At 33.3% G+C, this 23,408-nt stretch overlaps 1 protein-coding gene across 7 annotated transcripts in view; it reads left to right on the top strand.

The window, feature by feature from the left end:
* The window catches only part of LOC115453588 (cystinosin homolog), a 58,222-nt gene that overhangs the window by 32,696 nt on the left and 2,118 nt on the right, over nucleotides 1-23,408 (top strand). For 2 of the 7 annotated variants that reach the window (XM_037443085.1, XM_037443088.1), the window contains 9 exons: nucleotides 13,784-13,898; nucleotides 14,765-14,864; nucleotides 16,035-16,235; nucleotides 16,605-16,845; nucleotides 17,457-17,576; nucleotides 18,069-18,239; nucleotides 19,249-19,469; nucleotides 20,897-20,995; nucleotides 21,331-21,373. In XM_037443085.1, coding sequence (XP_037298982.1) covers nucleotides 13,802-13,898; nucleotides 14,765-14,864; nucleotides 16,035-16,235; nucleotides 16,605-16,845; nucleotides 17,457-17,576; nucleotides 18,069-18,239; nucleotides 19,249-19,469; nucleotides 20,897-20,995; nucleotides 21,331-21,373 — 1,293 coding nt within the window. In that variant the 5' untranslated portion in view covers nucleotides 13,784-13,801. Of the gene's footprint in view, nucleotides 1-2,466; nucleotides 2,580-10,962; nucleotides 11,042-13,783; nucleotides 13,899-14,764; nucleotides 14,865-16,034; nucleotides 16,236-16,604; nucleotides 16,846-17,456; nucleotides 17,577-18,068; nucleotides 18,240-19,248; nucleotides 19,470-20,896; nucleotides 20,996-21,330; nucleotides 22,543-23,408 lie in introns of those variants that run through there. The other 5 variants (XM_037443086.1, XM_037443087.1, XM_037443089.1 and 2 more) reach the window with 5 other exon arrangements.

The following is a 23,408-nucleotide window of genomic DNA, read 5'->3' as shown; positions in this document are numbered from 1 at the left end:
GTACCTACAATTAACAAGTTATTACTAGAAGCGTTGTACGTGTTTGGCGTATGCTTGTATGTTTCTGACTTATTGGGTATTATGTTTTAACTTATTTGGTGAATGTAGTTTTAGTAAATGGATTCGTAACTGAGAATATTGTTAACAAAATCAAATCATCTCCCGTCAGTCGACATTCTATTGGACTTCACTCCACTTACCATCAATGGCAATGCGGTTACTTTACAGTGACCTTATAAAAGAAAAAAAAGCGTGCCTACCACTCATAATAGTATTGATTAGGAAGCACTATTCGTACTAATTTTACATGTGATATATGTGGTCACCAGCGCTTGCCACACACGCTAATGCAATAAACTGTCATTATCGCATGAAGGTATTTGAAATGAAGGTAATGACATGTCTATGCGCGGAAGTGGTGTACAATGATCATGAATTATGTTTGCATACAGTAATATGTTAAATTTAATGCCGATTACATACTGAAAGCTAAGCTAAGATAGCTTGGATCGCATAGCTGACAAATTACATATGGTACAATTAGCCACAAAAGTAGCCGAACGAATTAAAAAATTCAAATCGTCTTTAAACTTTTGTGTACAACAATCGTTTTCTACACCAAAATAAACTTCAAAGGGTTAACTTTTAGATACAGAAAAAAACTCGATTGGAGTTAAAGTGTAGAAGCGTTTTCTATTTGTTTAGATTCTTTTAAGGCTGATTGCACATAAGCATGAAAATAATATTACAGCTATGCGAGCTAAGTTAAACTAAGGTTAGTTCTTGGTCTGAAACCGGCATAAATTGCAAGGAAACTACAGACACGCGCACTCGCATCGAGCATCGGTAATGACTTGCCTCTTATCTGGTACGTGCTGACCTTAAAGTAGAATTACTTGTTGCGACTTGTCCTGATTGGTTTTTTGTAATTAAAGTTCATTTTGGTGTGATTTATTCTATCTTACTTCAATTTTATTATATATGAAGTAATAAATAAAATTGAAGTGTCTTTTGAAATAAAAGCTATTTCCTAAGTTTAAAAAATCTAAATATCCGTTATAATTTTAGTTTCTCGTGTGTATATTTTCGGACTAATCTTCGTAAAAGCTAAATTGATTTAAATGAAATTCTCACGTGTAGAGAGTAATCTAGGCTACATATTATTAGGGCTTTGATATAGGTAGAGTTACGAGCAAACCTAATGCATTGTAATTTTTTCAACGTATGAGTTAAGTGTGGTGAAGTAAATGTCATTTTTATAGCGCCAACCAATCCAATAATAATGATCGTGATGTCCTTTGATATTTAAGGATTACAAATAATATTTCATAAAGTTCGACAATCATTTCAATCTTTGATTAATCCTATTCATAATATATCGGTATACACGCATAAAATACTAAAAGATATTATAAAAAACTGTTATAGTTTAAATTGCATACTATAGTAAATATTGACAGCACGGTAATCGACATAGGCATATTTTCAATACATTCGATTGCCTTGGACAGGTCACGTGTAGGACTGTAAATAATTCTGTTTTCAAAATATAACTCTTATGCAGTGTTGATAAGGCATGCATACGTCAGAGTTAGTGTTGCCAGATGTATTGATTCTGATGCAATAGCTTCAATACATTACAGTCACGGTGGTAGTTTAGTTTTGCGTCGTGTGGGATACGGGATTTTATACAGGGATGCTTTTTAAAACCATGTCCTTATTTAAATTTATTTATGGCTACTCACGTTATTTATACGTATGTTTTAAAATATCCAGAATTAATGATAATTAAAATGCCTTTGTCTATGTGATCGATTCTTGAAAAATCTATCTTGTGTAGTGCTGATTATTGTATTAAATCAAGTGACATTGATAACGTCCTTTCGTCAAAGATTATGAAATTATGTGATTCAATTATGATTTATAGGGCTGATTTCACACAAATTATGTTTTAAATTATTTATTTGGTACTGGATTACACAACTTACTTGTCTTATATAATTTTGGACGCTATCAAAAGACCATGACGAATTTAGGTACGATTGTTTATAACTGTACGTAAAACCTAAATTTAACTAGATTTGTTTTTTTCATTCAATACTTTTTTCGTTATAATAACAATGAAATTGCAATAAACGAATCAAACTAAGTATTGTAAATTGTAAAATTTATACGCGACACCCTGTATAAAAGTTTTTCAAACCAACTTGCAACTTAAAGTTTTGTTACAGAAATCACAAATTGTGACTCACAATGTAAAAACGGTCTTAGACGAGCATTCTTAATGTCAAATCACTATCATATGTGCGTTAATAAAAATCCTTCTTTTTCACAATCGATCACATTATCACTCGATAAATGTTGATATGATTACATCGAATGCATACGTAAATGCATATCAGTAATAAATCACGGGCATAACGTTACTGGTAATCTGTATTTAAATATATCGCTATACAATCTTTATAAATACGATTATGTTTATTCCTGAACGCTTAGTGTGAAATGGATCTTGTTATTTTCAACATCACGCTGTATTGTTGTGGATTTTTGGTGGATTTGCTGTTTTTTATTGTTTGGTATGTTTGATTTTGTTTTTAACGGATGGTTAATTATCTATCGGATACGGTTTTTTATCACTTTCCCTGAAATGGGATATTAGCTTGAAGATGTGGATGCACCATGTGAGCCTCTCAAGAATGGAAGCGTGAGTTTATGATAACTCTTATAGGTTGAAGTGAATGGGTACTGATTATCTGTAAATGTTTTAGCCTAATTAAATTTTTCTGGACCGGTTATTACATCTATTTACTAGCTTTTGCTTGCGGCTCCACCCGCATGAAAAAGTTTTTCCGGGATAAAAGTCCTGGTTTATATTTCCTCTGGATGAAAACTATGCTATAACACTCAGGAGTAATGTAGCTTCTTAATAGTAAAAATAATAATTCTAAAATGGTATAGTAGTTTCTGAGATAAAACAAATGAACAAACTCTTCAGCTTTATATTAGTATAGATTTGGAAAGATAAAGTTCTGCAAGACACGTATTCACTTCCTTGTTCAATACAACATATGAAATATCTACACTAATATCATTAAGCTGATGTTTTTGTTTGTTTATTGATCGTTTGAATGTAGTTATCAATGGAAGAACTGCTGCGAGAAAGTAAAATAAAAGATTATTATTAAATTATTCTGTAAATACTCTTTCATCAACTCTGCAAATATATTATCATTTTAACACAATTATTTCAGCTGTTTAAAAATAAAGCATTATATATTCAAGCTGTAAGCTTTAACATTCCTTATAAAAATTTAATAAGACTTTAATATTTTTAATGGGGTCTTATATTTATCGTCATTTCAAAGTAAAGCCATAAAATTAATTATAAGACAACCAAGGCCGGCAGGGAGGCCTTCAGCGACAACGCGACGAGCGACGCTAATGGCTTATGAATGAACCCAAAACAATTATAAGTCATCTTTTGATTAATATCCTTCAATCAAATCTATTGATAGTGTTTTGTTTTTTAACAGTGGAAGGAACAGTGATTTATTATCGGAGTCGAATAATGGAGTTGCCATAAATTATGTTTAGTCGAATTCGGCCTGGTCTTCATGGCTTCATACGTGGTAGGTAACGTAATTTCTTGATGATTTAACTTTACAAATACGTAAAAACGTTGAAATTAATTACACTTTATTAGTAACAAAATGACGCTGGGAAGTAACATTATTTCACCGTAAATTGATGCTTTTTCACTGCTTTATTCGTACAACAATTGATATATCGACGTCATAGACGTGATTTCAAGATAAATTGTATTGTTATAGGGCCGATGTTCGATTTTTCACGGAACCCATGTGCATTTACCTCGTCATGTTATAATTTATACGTTGCATTTTCCCCTATTGTTTATATGTGATTCATGATTTATTACATAAACTGTAAGTTGCCTCTTAATAATGCTCTAGTTTACACAAACTATATAAACCGCAATGTTGTGTTAGTTAATCTTGACCTATTCAGTGTTTGGGAAGTCCTGAGTCCAGTGAAGCGTTGGTAAATAATGAATCAAATTAAATTAATATTGTTTGTTAATACTATATTGTAAACTTGGTTATTAGAAAAAGCACCATCTCCGTTTTCCGCTATGACGAAGTAAATTGAAGCTAAAATAATATAATATTTCATAACTTCTACAAAACATATTCATTTTCCGAGTAATTTAATTTCAGTACACAACTGATAAATATCAGGAGAGCATTGACCTAAATAACAAGTACATACTTGAAAAATATAAACTTACGGATATCATATTATTGAGTCACCCAACTTCCTTCCAAACAGTAACCATAAATGGAGAAAAAACTTTTAAAACCAGTGTTAGTTGTCAAAATTGTACATCATTAAATCTAAATAAAAGACAACGACGCTCTTTCGGCGAATAATAAATTTCGTGTCGACTGAATCATTTCAAAACAAATGAACTTGTGTATGCAAGTGGCGTGGTGGTGATTGTCCTCGTGAGAAACATTGGGGTCGTATTGTCGACTGGTTCTGTGTTCGCCGCACGGTAATCGCTGTGATGGACTTGGATCAAAAGTTGTGGAATATTAATAAATTACGATGAATGGTTCTTCTTGCATCTGTCCTGCCACTCTGCTATAGGATTGGTGTAGCTTCTTTTCAAGCATATTGCACGAAGGATTTGGTGTATTTTTATATATGGCTGCTTGCCTGATGTTAACTTCACCTGTTAATAATGTTCGGAAGATTATAATGTGCGTGCTAGTTTTCGCGCACATGGTCGCGCGTTGAGGTCTTTTTTTCTGGGACGAAGGTCCCACGGGAACCTTACACAATAATGTGATAAAAAGGGCGTAGACGTACCTAACTCGCTGATTTATGAAATATTTATCTAAACGCGCTGGTGCATAATTTTTTTTTCTCTACGCGAAATATTATGTCGTATGTTACTACACGAAAGACAAATAATTTTGTAATAAGCAAGGGTGTTGAACTCTAATACTAGCAACAAGGCTAACGCAAATAGCATAAAGGCAAGAGGCGATTTATACCAAGAAATCTTATAAGGTGAAAGGTTAATATGGGTAAAGCGATTCGTTGAATCTTCAGTCCTAATTGTTAATATCCAGTTATATTAATCGATCCTACTAGCACGACTTGCTTATTGCAAATAGACACTACTAGTGACTGGCGAATCATACGCAATACAAACTGTTTCGGGATTTATTTATAAGTAATAAGGGCTAGGTGGACTTCAGTGGATTAGCATCACCCTCCTTCTAACCCCACAAACTTGGGGTCGATAAAAATGTGATACTCCAATATTATTTTTGAAGTTCATGCTATCCAAAACCAAAATCTTGCTGTTTTCGAGAAATCAATAATACAAGTACTATATTACAAGTTTCCCATATTTAAATATAATAATAAATATACCAACGACTTAATTAGTTTTACACAAAATCTACATAATACATCAACAAAATTGTAGTTTTATTTGGAATTGTGTTTGTCACGCTACATGCTCGGGTCAGGATGAGGAAAATGATATCAGATGGTACTGATTACAGAGCACATCAGTGATTATAGCTTACGTGTATAATCTGAGTCTTTTTGTGACGTGTTTTGGTCAGAACATTTTTTGATAAGGATTTATTAAACAGAATTTATTTGTGTTGAAGTGTACATGAATAATGGATCGGAAAGATACGTATCTAAATCTCTTATATCTTACAAACTTAACTTCGACACTAATGTCAAAACTCTTTAGACTTCGCTTATTTTCTTACACGCACTTTCTTTATTAAAAAAAGGGTAGAAACTTAAGACAGTACACGTAAAGAAGAAATAAGCAATTGTTTTTAATCAGATACTTGTCCGTATCGATTTATTCCGTGGAATCGATCTCATTAGGTCTCAGAAGAATAACATCACCACATAATTCAAATTTTTAAATTTCGAACGAAATTACGAAGCCCAAGTGCGCGTCTGGCATCGGCCTCGTGCTTCAAAAACCGCCGCAACTCGTAATGACTGATGGCCAGTTTTTACGTTCGCGCATCAGTCGAGACCCGTTTCTAAACAGGTTTGGATTGATCACTGCCCATCATGAAATTGCACCGAACTGCGCATACGCAACTGCATTAAGCATTAGTTCAAGGTTTATGTTACGCAGCATCGATTGTTAATAATTATTGTTATGGTAATTCTGTGAATGAATTTGAATATATTAGATTTAGCGAAGAATAAAAACTGGGTGTAAATCTTTTAAAATTTATTTGTTTAAATGTCATCATCATCCACATGAAGTCCACTGCTGTACATAGGCCTGCCCAAAAGATTTCCAGATGGACCAGATGTTTAAATTTACCAATAGTTAAACAGTGTGCCAAATGCACACTGTTTTTAAACGCTCTTTAATCAGATATTCTAGGTAGTTTAAAAATTATTTCTTAATTTCGTGTTTCTAAAGCCATTTGTATAGACTGTATACTGTTAGTCAGTCCATTATAGGGGTAATAGAAAAACAATTATAGATAATTGTTTTGTTTAGTTTTTCCTTCCCTAAATATAACATGTTGGGTTTTTTTTCGTGGTCAGGACTGACTGTTGGATACCTACCTATTGTTTCTTCATTCAGCAATTTGTACAAGTTATTGATAAACAGGAAAAAGTAAATCATCTTTAACTCTTTGCTTGTTTTAATTTGCGGCTTCGCCCGTTTGAAAGACCTTTATCAATTGTATGTTTCGGGGTAAAAAGTACTTAGCTTACATTTTAATCCAGAAGTTTGTTGTTTGTCGGTAAAATTACACCCGACTACATTAAGCGATTTATGGATTGATCTAACAAATCAAAATCAAATCTTTAAATTTTTTTATATGCATTTAATATTAGTAGGATTTATTCACAAGATAATGAGTTATAATCATGCTCTTATAAAGAAGCGGCTTAATTGAGTTTAAGTCTTTTATTTCATGTATTGTGTATAATACCTATGAAATGGAAATAATTTTAAATTATATGAAAAGATGTTCAAATACGATTTTACTTTTGACTTGGCCGAATTCTTGCTAAATAAACGCATGTGCAATGGGTTGTTTTGATGGCTCGACCACTAGCGGCGGGACCTCACAAACAGTTTTATGGGAACGTAAGAAAGTTGTCATACGTTACTGTACTTTTCCACGCTATCAGGACCCTTATTCTGTATGATAGTGTAAACGCGTAACGCGTGTCATGTTATCTTCGAGAAATGTGCGTGGAATGGTATTCTGTAAGCCAAATTTCTATAGTCCTAAACATGATGCGTTGTGTTACGTGCTTGTTACGCACTGTTAAAATAACGTGCGGGATAGAGAATAAAGCCCCAGCACCGCTACACGCGCCGCTGCTTATGGCCGGGCGGTGAAGTACATAAGGATGTTCAATAAGGAAAAGGTCAAAACCAATCTGTCATCTTCATTCAAGCACCAGTCAGTTTACATCTAAGTTTGAGGTAAACGATGCAGTATATTAGATGTTAGGCTATTTTCCTTCATGCAATAAAAGATTTACCTTATTCAGTAGGTATTTGTACTGAGAATCAAAATACCTATTAAGTGACTTTTGATTTTCCTTTGAGGTAAATTTATATAACGCTTTCAAATAGCGTCACAGCAAATTAAAAAATATTAGCTATGTTTACTATGCATATATCCCACAAAAAAGAACAGGATAGCGATATTATTTACTGCTGCTGTGTGATGGTAAGTGGTCACCATCAGCAGTAGACTTTGGCTTCGTTAAGAGCTCAGCTTCTGCCTAAATATCGCTAAATACCTTTCACATCGTTTGAAAAAAGATCTATTGTCTTAGAGGCGATTAAACAACGCCCTTGAAAGATAATTCTAGATTATGTATGTGCATGAAAGAAATGACTCCTAGAAGATTGCTGTATATTCTTACTGATTGTGTTTAAAATTGAGTTGTAATATAACCTCTTTAAAGTGCGAATTAGAGAGCAGCGTGGCTTAAAAGGCGCTTATTGCCTATAATAAAAGTGAAAACATTGATTGTGAATCTAAATGCTCTATTACGTGAATAGCAATTAGCATCTTTAATTACAATATTGGTACTTTTAGCACCTATAATCTACTGTTTAGAAATTTGAATTTACATTAATTGGAAACAAATTTTTGTGCAGTTTACATATTATTATTAAAAACATATCAAAATAGTCTGTTCTCATGGTACGCGTTCGAGAAATCGTATGATTTTTATTTAATTTAATCAATATCTTATCAGAAAACGGTAATTGTAGTTGCATTATCTTTGAAAATAGAGTTCATTTTTCATTGACCATAATAATATTTATACAGTGATATATATGCTTAAAAATTACAACATAGATTAGAGACAACCTGTTAATGCTTTAAATTAATCTAATGTTTACATAAATTCACAGCGAATAAGTGTTTACTTGATACTTAATACCTATTGTTTGCATTAAGTGAGCCATTACGTTTTAAACAAAAACGTGATTACGTCCCTAGCGATAAGGTATCTTTTGCAAATCGATTATCTGCTTACAAGAGTTTAAACTACGTCAAATTCTGACGAATGTCCCTATCTTCTGCTTCGATTGAGATTTCTAGTCGCAATTGTGCTGTAACAATGCATGCAAGGATTTGCGTCATGGATTTATCCCATACCCATTATTAAGTGTAAACTTGCTTCTAACTTCTGCGGGAAGTCTGTATTGTAAAAAGTAAAGACAAACACACAATTTCCTTGTATTTTAGATAATTCAAGTTTTATAATTATTAGACACTCTTAATCCATCCTCGGCATTAGAATATAAAAACCTAATATTAATGAAATTATAACTAATTAAACGAAAACTCTTCCCAGTATTCGTCACGTTTGACAACGGCAATATTATTGAGTTTAGTTCGAATTTTGCAGCAGTTGTGTTTTGAATTAGAATATTTAGCTTTGCAATATTCATACATAAATGTATATTTAAACAGGTTGTGTATTTATGGACACAGTTTGTGTGTGCGAGTTTGTTTGGGCGAATATTACGCGCGTTGAGTCATTTATACCGTCTGAGAATATCTCGGAGTCTAGTGAACTAATTCGCATCAATCTAATTTTATATAGTGCATTATGGTTTACTGTAATACGGTTTGTGTGATGCAACGGGGTGCTATGTGCGCATGTATTTCAGTGCATTTCGTGATTATATGGGAAATATTAATAGTTGATATTTAAAATATACAAAGAATACGCATACGGAGAACCTTCCAGTGGTGAAGGGTTTATATAAACCGATTTCTCACGGCTTCCCCTTTATGTAGAATCTCAGTATCATTAGAACAATTTGCAGACCGCATTCAATTAGTACATATTGTAATATAATGGGTCGAGCTCCCTTTCGGAAAATTTTACCTTTCGCCAGTGGAACCTTATTTTAAAAGGCGGTTTGAAACATAATGCAATTTTTGTTTTATGGAAAATCCTCCCTTTTTTAAATGAACTGCACTGTGCATACCTTGTGGTTCAATGGTCTTAGCCTATTGTCTCGTCTGTTAGAGTGACTTGCTCGTTGATCTGTGTTGTTTCAACTTATTTAGTTGAAACAACACAGATCTAATACGAAATTTTAAAACGCAATATCAAATAGAATAGCATTAGTACCAACTAATTCATTGCCGATCAGTAGTTTGATTGTCAGTGGCGAGCAAGGTCAATGCAAGTTTTTTTTTGTACGCGTTGGCATTGAGAGGTCAACACAATCGATAACAAAAATACGTGGTCTTAATGATTTTAACATAAAATTGTATTGCCACAGCCTATATGTTGGCTCTCTTATTTATATACTTTATTGATGAAATAATTTAACTTGTTTAATTTTAGATCTTACGCCATATGACATAAGAGATGAATCAAAAGATTGGAATACTGATTTTAGGTGATTGCCAAGTGTTTTTTAAGTGATTATACATAAAGCTACGTAATTCGTTAGCACTTATTTCCAATGCTAAACTGCTTACACTTATCATGTCACTTACATTTGTTATAGCTTTACAAGTTTCCATGCTTAGAGTGTATACCAAAAAGTATATTTAATTGCCCAGTACGTAGTGTTTATCAATTTTTTTTACACGCACCATAGCAGCAATTTTCACTAAGCTGCTTAAGATTGTGGCGCTAGACTCGATCAACATGACCAAGCGGATTTAATTAATAACATATATTATAATGTGACATGTATAATTGATGTTTGTATGTGGGAAAACTTCCGTGTGGAATATAAATGACCATATACCGATGCAGGTCCTGAGTTTAAGTAAATAACATTTGTTGTTATGAATTTGTGCATCGTCATTAATGCATAACGATTTATGCAATCAAGGCGGTTATATAAGACGAAACGGTATTTAGAGATTAATAAAATTTCCGGATTAGAAATTAGCACTTTGTGCATTTGTCTGTCTGAAAAGTTTAAGAATATAATTAATATGAAAGGGTTGGTAGGGAAAATATTTCTAAGGTAATTAAAAAAAATCTTAAATTAAATTACCAATCCATTTGTAAAGACTTTTAATATTATCATGATTAGTAATGAAGTAATACTTAGGCTTTAGTTGATCAAAATATTAATCATTATCTAATTAATGTACTTAGAATTTGGTCTAATGATTAATGTCTGAATTGATGTCTGAATAATTTCACACGTTTTTTACGTACATGTGTTAAACAAAAATGTAAATTAATTTCTTTTTTCGTTTATTACATGTGAAAATTGTTTTTACTATTGAAATCTTGAAACGTTTCATGCATTTTCATTCCATATGTTCACGGCACATTAAATTGTTGCAATAAAAAACTTAATCGATTCGTCCAATTTATTTCGCGATTGTGTGTACTGTTGGTTGTAGCCGGCAAACATTTTGTGCATATGTATTGAGGTGTTACATAAAATTACATTTTATTTCTCATGCAAAATAATCTCAGCGTAAAACAAGTAAGGCCTTTTGGTATTTTAATTTAAAGAGAAAACAAACAGTACAAAATATATTTTCTACGAAATAAAGTACTTAAAGTATTGAATGTTGTATTGTTCTATTAGTGAAATAATTTTCAAAATCCAGCCAATAGTTTCTGAGATTACCTCCTACGTCTAAACTTATAATTATCGCTTCTTTTCATTGTAAATATGGATTTGAAAAAAAAACTAAAAAATAATATTGGAGCTGATGAAGTTTTATGTAAATCAATACATATTGTTATTACATCACAATATTATTTGATAACGGTATTAATATTCGGAATGAATTGGTTCGTTGACATCATATTTACATAATGTTTTGCTAGTTTTGTCATGATTTCATAATAATACAAAGGGTCGATAACTTAGTGATATTGAGTTGATATTCGCCTTTTTCGTGATTTGACGATGTGGTACCACATCCTGATAGAAGAGAACGCTTGTGGCCTTTTCAGGTGTAAAACGAAATCGGGTAGAAATTGCGAGAGATATAGAGCTAGCGTGCGGCCTAAAGGAATGAAGGACTGCTTTACAGACCAACAATTTATATTAGCCGCATAGTCACTTTGTGCTTTTCTATATTGGTAAATTTTGTGAGGATACTAGGATAATTCCAATGATGTACAAATAGATATAACTAATAAATAGTAACATTAGTAAGATGATGATATAAAAGCTGTCTATATACATTTGAAATTAAACGTTCAGTAATGCTTTTTAAGATATATAATTCTTTATCCTGCATTTACTGGCTATTCTTAAACGGTTTGAAATAATTGGCTTATCCTAAAGTATTAGACCGGCTGTGTATTTGCGTACGCTTATTTATATTTGTATTGATTTTATTTGCCTGTGTCTTTTAGTTTAGTACATTATAAAAATCTGGCGCCTCTAGGTGTAAAATAGTTTTAACGAAGTTTATAGACTAATATTCTTAAGTTAATTTTGTACCTAATATTGGGTTCGTGCTACCAATTAGGCATCTTGATATATCTTCTTTATTGGAGATAATGAGATCGTTTTAGATTACCAAACCTAATTAGATTAGGCTCCTCGGATGTCCAGGCCGTTGACCTCAATTTACCCTATCCTACTTGGTAGCAACTAGCAACGTCAACCGTATCTTGAGCATTGTTTATTTGGAATCTTATTCCGCAGTCTGGTATCGATGGAGAAAATAATAAAAATAATTATGAGTTTTAAAATAATGTAATTTTTTAAATTATTTTACCGTCATTGCACAGGGGAGATTTTATATTATTCTTAAGTTATTTTTTACGTGGACTTATTACCGGTTTATAGACCTAAGTAAAAGCTAATAGCTTAGCTTGCATAGCTGAGAAAATTACACACAGAGCATAGCTGACTTTACATAGCTTGCGGCCAGCACATGAATCTGAAAAAAAAACAAGACTATGCGAGCTAAGTTAAAGTTAGGTAATTTTTCTGCCTACAGCCAGCGTTCAATTTAAAATTGTATAAAATAAGATGTTGGGTAGTGTAACAGCGTTTTGGCCTTCTCTCTTTCAAAGGAGACATAATTGCATTGCGCCTTGACAGCACATAGTAAAAAAAAATTGCATAAGATTACAAACTTCTCTTGTGTAAGAAATTAGGTATGGTTCTGTGATAGGGGTGACGTGTTTATATTTTAACAAACCCCTTAAAATATAGTGAATATATAACTTAAATAGAATATTTCGAATGGTGTCCCTCCAGCATGTTTGATAAGATTTTTTACATCTCATTCTTAGAACTAAACAAATAATATTATGATCATAATGCGATTTGATCAGAGAGCGCGTTGATAACATCCGTATTAGTTGGTATTTCTCTATTTACTATACGTTTGATTATAAAAAATCTTCGTTAGTTTAAATCGGCTTCTACTACGTGTTTCTTTTTGAAAGTTAGATAACAAGTCGGTGAACTTTAAAGAAAAATTATATTTAATCAATTATTTCCTCTCATTAAATGTTTCCTTCTCTCTTTATGCCACTTAATGTGGGATCGGCTCACATCCGTTTTTTTATGTATGTTGTAAAATTGATTTGGTTTAGTTTTTAGTGTCAACTGCTTCTTAAAAGTGAACCCCCATTGGGAATTCAAATTCGAGAAAATTGTGCCAAAAATACTTAGTCGTTGTTTAGGAGTCCTAAACAAGTTATTGTAGTTCACGATCTATACATTATACGCTGCCATTAGACTGAGGTGATGGGTCAACGACTTTAGTAATTATTTTGTATCAAACTACCTCGTATACCACAATAATAAACAAATCTAAAACCGATTAAACTTCATTCATATTACGTGCCTACACAATGTTTACACGCAATAAAATGCAATTTAATCAAGTGCTTCGTATGGTAGGGGATCGTGCACGATCTCGTTTACCTTCGATTTATGATTACTTGGACGTTACTGTAGTTAGCAATTTAGTTTTATTTAATTATATTAGGAATCAGTTACTTTATAGTATATAATAGCATCGAAGACGCTTGGGTAGATGTTATTTTGGAGTTTGAAATAAATAAATAGTCTCCAATCATAGAAATATTCAGCGAACATCTGTGCCAACTCTCTCGAGAATACATTTAACTTATTTATATAAAAAATATATAAGATTTTCCTCCTTCATCAAAAGCCACAGAGTCATTGACTACATTTTTTGTGTTTGAAAAACATGTAATTATTTTTTTCCTTTTTTCTTGTCCACAGATACACAAGTGAACCGAGATGGCAGGTATTAGAACAGTATTCGCGCCGCAAGGTGTGGCGGCTGCCGCTTCTAGTCATAGGATAAGCATATGTCTAGTTATAATGTTATTATTAGGTAAGTATACTTCGAAAGGTTGATTGCATACAAAACTATTGAATTAGATCATCTAGGCTATCTTCAATTCATCTTCTGACTTGTGGTTGTGCATAGGACATTCATCTCTATAAGTACTTAATCTATTGCTAGGCAGTTCTTTCATACTTGGTTCCTAGTGATTTTTAATACTTACATAGCTTAACCATAGTTTTAACTTGAGACATATGTAACTCACTGAAAGTTAGTAAACTATTTTTTATTCTAAACACTCTAACGGCATAATAGTAATCCAGTAAAAAAAACATTTTTATATTTTAAACTGCATTTTAAATAAACATTATATTATGTAATTAAAAAACTAAAACATTCAAACATAAAGCTAATTTTATATTTTACGATACATCACACATTACTGAGCCCGACGATATACTTGAGTCCTATTATCACAACGATCAAAAAAACTCTTCATGCAAATCATTATGATTATTCATACCAAATTACTTTTAGCTTTTTGCAAGAGTAAATACAGCAATTCTTTTGTCATTTAAATATAACGTTGGTTAAATAGAGGTGATGTCACCATGTATAGAAATACTTTGAAACGTAGGCCTCTCTTTATATGGCGAACAATATGTTAGCGAAGCCTGGTTAAATATTGCCGCTTTTCGCATATTATAACAATTGATAAAAGAAAAAAAATATTATATATGGGGCCTATGTTACTCATTTACATGAGATTTTATGGAACAAGATTAACTGACCCATTCATAAAAAAATCTACAAATTCTGAATTTAAATCTTTAACTTAACTTCGGAGTATAGATTGGTTAGAGAGGGCATCAGAGGACTTCGAGATATAAATATGTTTATGTGTTTATTTTCAGGTATTCCAAGTGCACATTCCCAGATAGAGAAATTGTATATCGACGCAACTGATCTGAATATTTTAGTAGACGAAACACATCTGCTGAAGCTTGTGCAAGTGTGAGTATATTACACATATTAAGTAAGCTTACGCGTCTTCTTCTGAAAGAGAAGCCGATTACGACTAGGAATTGAATCTAGAAATTCAGATTCATATTGTAATGAGTAACACGTTGTCATTATTTAATGACAACGTGTTACTCATTACTATCTAGTTGCAGTGTCTTATTCATCACTACATAGTATAAAACAAAGTCGCTTTCTCTGTCCCTATGTCCCTTTGTATGCTTAAATCTTTAAAACTACGCAACGGATTTTGATGCGGTTTTTTTTAATAGATAGAGTGATTCAAGAGGAAGGTTTATATGTATAATAACATCCATTAAATAGTGGAGAAATACTGTTATTTTGTTATGTTATACCCGTGCGAAGCCAGAGCGGGCCGCTATGTTTTTATATACAACGTTCACAGTTTTTCTGTAGTATATTTAGTATCAGCATTGCACCCGTGCGAAGCCGGGGCGGGTCGCTAGTACTTATAATATAATAGGCAAGTTAGCTTGTGCCGCCTCGTATGTCCAGAATAGGGGGGCCACTATGGCGTGTTTTAACACCTTGTGTACTTGCTTGTGGTCGCTAACCGGGCGGGTACAAAATATATCCTACCACCAGCAAAATTGGAACTATGTCCGTCTTCTAGGCCATGGATTTTACACCATATTGATATTTCCGGCACTGTTGCGTGATTATGTAGAAGTTAGATAACGAAGTGACGAATATTTTATCTATATATGTATATTAATTTTTATATTTTACCAAATCAGAATTTACGTGTTGGTTATTTTCCGTTATTAAGATTATTATCAACATAATTTGTAGAAACATCGATATACATATATCTATATAAACATAAACAATCGTTGATAAATTCGTTAATAACTTATTATGAATCAATAGATAACAGGAATTTTAGCGTACTCTACATTTAAAAGTTATGTATTTTCCAGGTCATTTAAATAAAGTCTTAGTTACTTCAAGATATTCTATAACTTCATCACAATAATACAGTAGCAAAACATGCAATAAAATGACCTAGAATTTAGAATCACTAAGTGCTACATGGCACTTATTTTGGTATCCATATGTGGATTATCATTTCTCAAGGGTGAATTCTATAATATACGTACATATATACATACATATGAATATATTTTTCTCTTATAATTCCAGCGGGCAATATAACGAAACACTTCTAGTGACGTCCCACGTGCAACACCCGGATATAGTGCAATTAGTGCCGCCAACGGTCGAGATACCGGGGTCCAAAGAGCCCAACACTACCGTAGAGAATACGTACGACATTTGCGCGTATGGCAAGAGCCCCGGACACTCCGAGGTCACGTTTAACGTCACACCGACTGGGTTTGTTAAGTAAGTTGCATTTATTTTACATGTTATGTTATCAAGATTTTTTTTGTACAAATGTCTAATTAACCTGATGTATACATACCCGCCTCCAAAACACAGCTAACAAATACCTTAGAATTCTTACCGGAGAGAGCATGATTCGTTAGGATAATGCAGAATCGACCCGCTACCCTTATAATGTGACTATAGACATATATAGAGGGCGACAGGTTGGGCTGTACCCCCGAGAGACCGACATGTGACTGACTTATAAGTCCTTTGACTAATCACGAACAGACAGGCTGTCGATTCATCGTACAGTACCATGTCCTGGACCATCACCCTAAATTAAGTTTTATTACTTTATTTTAAATATTACTTTTGCATTTCCAGCATGGACTCCATATACCTCCGCATAACAGTGATGCATTCCAACGCGATCAACGTGATCTCTTACATAATGGGCTGGATTTACTTCGCCGCGTGGTCCGTGTCGTTCTACCCGCAAATTTACATCAACTTCAAGAGGAAAAGCGTGGTCGGTCTCAACTTTGACTTCTTGGCGCTCAACATCATGGGATTCACCATGTACTCGCTGTTCAACTGCGGCTTGTATTTCTCTTCCGAAATTCAGGTATGTATTTGTTTGTTAAACTTCTATTTCCTTATGATGATGTCCAGGTTCTAAAATCTATTTTATAATTATACACAGAACTATATTTTGAAATGAGTTTCATACTTTCGTCGAATTTAGTATCGCAAATTTCTTATGACGAACGGCGTGTTTATTAAACGCTGATTGGTATATAATTTTGTCAGATCAGTTCAGTTCGTTTCCGATTTTTATGATTTTTATTGCTTTGAATTGCGAGACGAGCTTGTCTTTCGTCTGATGGTAAGCGATACAACCGCCCATAAACAGTAGAAACACCATCCAATACCTTGAATTACAAAGTATTGTTTTGTATTTCACTGCGCTCGTCATCCCCAGACATGAGAATATGTGTTAAATCTTAGGTATAACGTCCAGTTCATACGCTGGCTACAATGTTCTTCAAACCGTAACACAACAGTGACCACACACTGGTGCTTGGCGGCAGAAATAGACATTGCGCTGGTACCCAGGCGGACTCTCACATATGAGATACCTACCATTAGTAAAATTGATGTCTACACTTATACAGACTGAATATCGATTTTATTTATGACAGCTCATTTATTTATTTTTTTAATTGTATATTCCAGGCTGAGTACTTCAAGCGTCACCCGCGCGGATTGAACCCGGTGCAGCTGAACGACGTGTTCTTCTCTCTTCACGCCTCCTTCGCCACATTCATCACCATCTGCCAGTGCTTCTTTTATGAGGTATGGTAGATATTACTGTTTTATCTGTGTCAGGGATTCTAACTGCGAAATTTGTTTGCATCTACCCTCCTACTTGATTTCATTTGCAGTTCATTGGTCTCGTTTATGAAAATAACGCCATCTACCGCAAATTGTTTATATTGTTATTATTTTCCATCTACCCTCTTCCTACTTAATTTTGTTTGAAGTTTATCGGTTTCGTTTATGCAAAATAGCGCCATCTACCGAAAATTTTTATGTTGTTTATGGCCGATTTCTGTAAACGATCTTACCCGCTACGATCGCTTCCATAGCGAAAATGGACCATTGACAATAAAGTTTAAAGTTTAAAATGTATACAGATGAGTTTTTTAATTGCTTTATTACCATTAACACATAATGGGCTGTTGCGACAGTTTCGGTTATTAATCAGTGAGTTGGTTAAATTTTTATGAAAATCGCTTCCATTTTAAAAAGGAAACCGAATTCTGAGAGATTTCCACGTGTTGACAGAAAGAGGACCAGCGCGTGTCGACAGTGGGCCGCGGGATACTGGGCGTGTTCGTCGCCATAGTGATCGTGACCGCGAGCATCGCCACGGCCGGCCACATGGCGTGGCTCGACATGCTGTACGCCTGCAGCTACATCAAGCTCTGCATCACGCTCATTAAATACGTTCCCCAGGTTTGTAAATTAATTATACACACATGTACACACTCATACCTTTACCCCCAAAGGGGAAGGCAACAACGCAACTGATGTATCTACTTTCCGCCGTGGGCATTGTTGGTATCGTCTCATGATGTGATAGGGGCAAGCCTATCGCCATATCAGGCGCAAATTCCAGACTCAAGGATATTGAGTAGAAAAATCCAATACCACTTTATTTGATTCGAGAATCTAATCCGAAACGTCAACACTGCAGTCGTGCCATAATACTACTACGTCTTCGAAGCAGTAAATTAATTATAATTTTTAAAATAAATATATATTACAAAAAATAACGAATTAAGCAACCTAATGATGATACCACGCGTGATGTAAATTTTAACAAAGACCTATGAATCATTGACGTGATTCTTGTTAGTAGATTTCACTTTGAAATTCTTATGAAGGATTCTAGGGTATGTAGATTGCAGATTCTATTATGGGCATCGCCCACCTGCTAGACCTTAATTTCAACAATTAAATATATATATTAGTCCTGTATATACTACAGACCTTCTCTACTACTGAGACAGAATCTCAGCACTTATACCAAGTTTCCTCTAATGCTAATAGGGTTTAGACCTTAGTCTACTAGCCTAATGCGTGTCGACCTTATAATATCAGCCCTGTATTACATACTGTCCCACTGTTGGGCACGGGTCTTCTCTACTACTGAGAGGGATTAGGCCTTAGTCCACCACGCTGGCCTAGTGCGGATTGGTAGACTTCACACACCCTCGAAAATTCCTATACAGAATTTCTCAGGTATGCAGGTTTCCTCACGATGTTTTCCTTCACCGTTAAAGCAAGCGATAATTCACAAAGAATACACACATATTTTTTTGAAAAGTCAGACGTGTGTGCCCTTGTGATTTGAAATTGCGGACATTCGTCTCGGCAGTCCATTCCACAACCAACTGCCGCGGTATACTAACCGACCTTGTACTAACTAATCATTATTATGTATTTTGTTTTGTCATTCCAGGCCTACATGAACTACAAGCGCAAATCGACAGTCGGCTGGAGCATCGGCAACATATTCCTGGACTTCGTCGGCGGTTTCCTGTCCGTGTTCCAGATGGCGCTGAACGCTTACAACTACAACGACTGGGTGTCGTTCTTCGGCGACGCTACCAAATTCGGCCTCGGGCTGTTCAGTCTCGTCTTCGATATATTCTTCATGTTACAACACTACGTGTTCTATAGGTGCGTGTTTTGCTATTACATTCGGGTAGGCGTTGTCATGTCATATTTGAAGAAAAGTCGAGATTGTGTATTTAGAGATAAAAATGTCTTCATTTTTTTCTAAACATTAGACTTTTAGTGTTAACCTAATCAATATTTTGTTTCTTTCGTTATTAAATTATTTGACATAAGAATGAAAGGGATGAAGTATTTTCAAGCGCCTAGTATCATATCATACAGTTTATGCATTTTGACAATTTGCTTTACTATTAAAACATTGGGAATCGATTTTTTAAAGCTTTTAGTTCATTATTCATCGGTTATCAATGGTTGTGGGTTTGGCATTGTCATACTTACCCGATAGTATTATTAAAGAAAATCAGATGGTGCTTTTTTAATTATGATTAATTGCTGATTAGATCTGTAAATTCATTTAAAGATATCAAATTGATAAGATAGGCTTCATTTCAATCATTCAGTTGAGTATATTAAGATAATTGTACATTAACTATTGTTGTAAGATAATAAATACCTATTCTTACTAAAAAGTAAAATAAAAGATACCACTTAGTGAATTAAACTCTATGTATTAATTAAAAATCGTTTTGACATGACAACTGCCTTTATAGTGATGTGCTTATGCGTCGATGAAACGTGGAAATATCGATATACTATTTCACTTTTTATCGACGTCGGTGACGGTGCTGACTAACCTAGCTGTAAGCAGGGTTCCATTAACATTCCTACACTTACTGTCTATACCTAACAAAAACAACTCAACTGTCAAGAGAGAAGATACCAACAATACCACTGAGTTATCGATATTGGAATTAAGAAAAGACTGGATATTAATAAGATATGAACAGAAACGAATACAAATTATTTTAAGTATTCACGATTTGTTGAAGAAATATAATGTATCAAGTTTTTGATACATACGAAACGAATAATCGATATTAGAACAAACTGTGTTTAAGTTGGAAGTCTCAGCGAATCTCCAAAGAATAAACGTAATGAAACTAACTTGGCCGAACATTAAGAAAGCATGATTGCCGTCTGAAAAATAAAAGAGGATATCAGTAAAAAAATACTGGAAAATGATCCTACAAAATGTAGAAAAGAAAAAATGACGCTATAAATATATCCATAGAGTATGGATGAACATGCAAATCGATATTTAAAAGAAAACACAGACAACAACGACATCAAAACACACGCCACAAATACAAAGCACACACAGAATGAAATATTTTTTGTAGTTACATCACATACATACTTACTACAAAAAATATTTTTGGGTATCATAGACCATGGGAGCACGACGCTTTCGCTTACTGGCACGCAACGAACCCGACAAAACCGGATTCGAAGTTTGAAAACCGGCGCTGAAATGCTTTTTAATATTAAAAAAAACCGTCGCTAAAGGATACTGTGATTAATTATTTCAGAGAGGGCAAAGATTTTGTGATGGTAAACAGTAGTGATGAAGGTTCGGATATGACCAGCAGTGGTGAAGGGCGAGAGTTCTTTTTATTGGTCGACAGTTGGTATGTATCAGGCTATTATTAACACGGCTGTATAGTAGTTGGTAGTTGGTAGTGTATAGCTATAATATATTTGTCGATGCTAAAGTGAGGTGTGGCGAAACTAAAGCCGATAGATTAGATATATTTTTCATTGTACCATATTTTCAATTTTTTATGTTTTTAAATTGTATTTTCCATAGCATGTTTTGTACATTTTTTATTGTTATTAATTTAGTGTTGTGTGTATTAACTGCATTGTCGACATAGTTAAACTTTATCGATGTAAATATGGCTTCGCCACATCTGAAACTTTTCGAAAGAGAATTGAATCTATAATATATTGTTTATGGTTTTAGGAACGCTGATGAAAAGAAATATAACTTGGACGTGAAAGCGTGATGTACCAATCACGTGACTAACAAGTATCAAAATTATTCTCCTGCCTTGTGGATATCGTCAGTTGGGAAGAACTACTATGATCATGGATCTTAATTAAGGCAATATTTATTTATCGATAGATGAAGTAATTAAAAAGGCGAGGTCGATAAATTCCATAATTTCATCGATATTTTGGCATTACATTACGCAATTTTTTTATGTCTCGAGAATACCTTACTCCAATGGCATTTTCACAAAATTTTGCAGTAACTTTTTTTCGAACTACGTCAGGTTTATTTTCATTTATACTTTATACCAATGCCATATAGTTAGTATTCGTGTCTTAAGTCTTCTGACTATAAAATCGGAATACCTATTTCTTAAATAAGTTCCTTTGTTTTTTAGAGTATTAATAATATAGTTAAAGTCGATAAATTTATATTGTATAAGTAAAAAATGGACTATAAACTTTTTCAAAATTTATGTTTGTTGCATTGTATAAAACTGACTGAAGAATGTTTTTCTAAAAATATGCAGTCTATTTTTATATACGAGATATTTATGTATTATAAAAAGGTTGTTTGACTTGGTATGCTAGAAAGAGATGACAAGCTTGCTGCAATGTGCTTTAAATATGCGTGAAAAGGACAAAGCGATGTAACTAAGTTACGTGATAAACGGGTACCGCCATTATTAGAAAGAGATAGTAATTTATCTGTCCCATGTTAGAGTGAGATGAGTATATCCGAAGTTATTTTCGCCTCAATTGTCAGTATTGTAACGTCGTCTTTCAAGCATTTAAAAGTAAATTGTTATAAAAATGGATACTAAAAATATAAAAAAATATGATTTGTTATTGTTGTTGAATGACATAGTCATTATTTCGAATAATCTGTGATGAATGACACATTTTATATTAAAATGTGCGTGAAATAATCGCTGCAGTTTTGTTTTCTTTACATCCTCAAAATTAAAAAAGCATTTACTTTTTATCGACAACCGTTTCCTCATCCCTATCATAAATTAATATAAATTATATTTTAATAAGAATATTAATGCAATAATTTTAAAAGTTAGTTTTTATACAATCTCATACACGATGTTTGTTAGAATATATTTTAATTATAAATTTGTTAAGAGTTAGATAAGGTTTTGTGCATGGTATTTGTAAAATAAATTGATTGTGATTTTGCTGTGTTTCCTTTAAACATCCCTTAGTTTAAAGTTAATATTTTACAACATAATAATAATATTATTAAATGAAGCCTGACATAAGCTATAATTATTGCAATAAAAATATATATAGAAAATCTATAAGTTACTTGCGACATCGACAATAGCCTCGCTTTGATTAACAAAAAATACTGTCTGAAAGAAAACTGCTATAAAAATACAACTTATAAGTAGACAGCATAAGTTATGAGCAGACGATATAAATATTTTAATAGAAAGTTCATATCTCGTCCTATTGATAAAATAAATGATGAAGTTTGTAAAGATGTTTGGTTGTTTGCAATAAGTAAATTAAGTAATTAATTCAATGAAACATGGTACTTTGTACACAAATACTCACTTGGATTTATAAATAGATATATTATCTAAACTTATATATAACTAGCGACCCGCCCCGGCTTCGTACGGGTGCAATGCTCATACTAAATACACTACAGAAAAACTGTGAACGTTGTATATAAAAACATAGCGGCCCGCTCTGGCTTCGCACGGGTATAACATAACAAAATAACAGTATTTCTCCACTATTTAATGGATGTTATTATACATATAAACCTTGAATCACTCTATATATTAAAAAAAACCGCATCAAAATCCGTTGCGTAGTTTTAAAGATTTAAGCATACAAATGGACATAGGGACAGAGAAAACGACTTTGTTTTATACTATGTAGTGAAGCTGAAGAAGTTTCTGAGTTTGAGCGCGCTAATCTCAGGAACTAATAAACCGTTTTTGAATTTGTTTTACTAGTAGGAAATTACATTACTTCTGAGTACTATAGGCTATTATTTTCTCGGAAAATCTTTGACGCGGACGGAATCGT

The sequence above is a fragment of the Manduca sexta genome, chromosome 26, assembly GCF_014839805.1.
Source record: "Manduca sexta isolate Smith_Timp_Sample1 chromosome 26, JHU_Msex_v1.0, whole genome shotgun sequence".
NCBI lineage: Eukaryota > Metazoa > Arthropoda > Insecta > Lepidoptera > Sphingidae > Manduca > Manduca sexta.
Note: the sequence above shows the minus strand (reverse complement) of the source record. Positions and strands in the feature narration are given on the sequence as shown.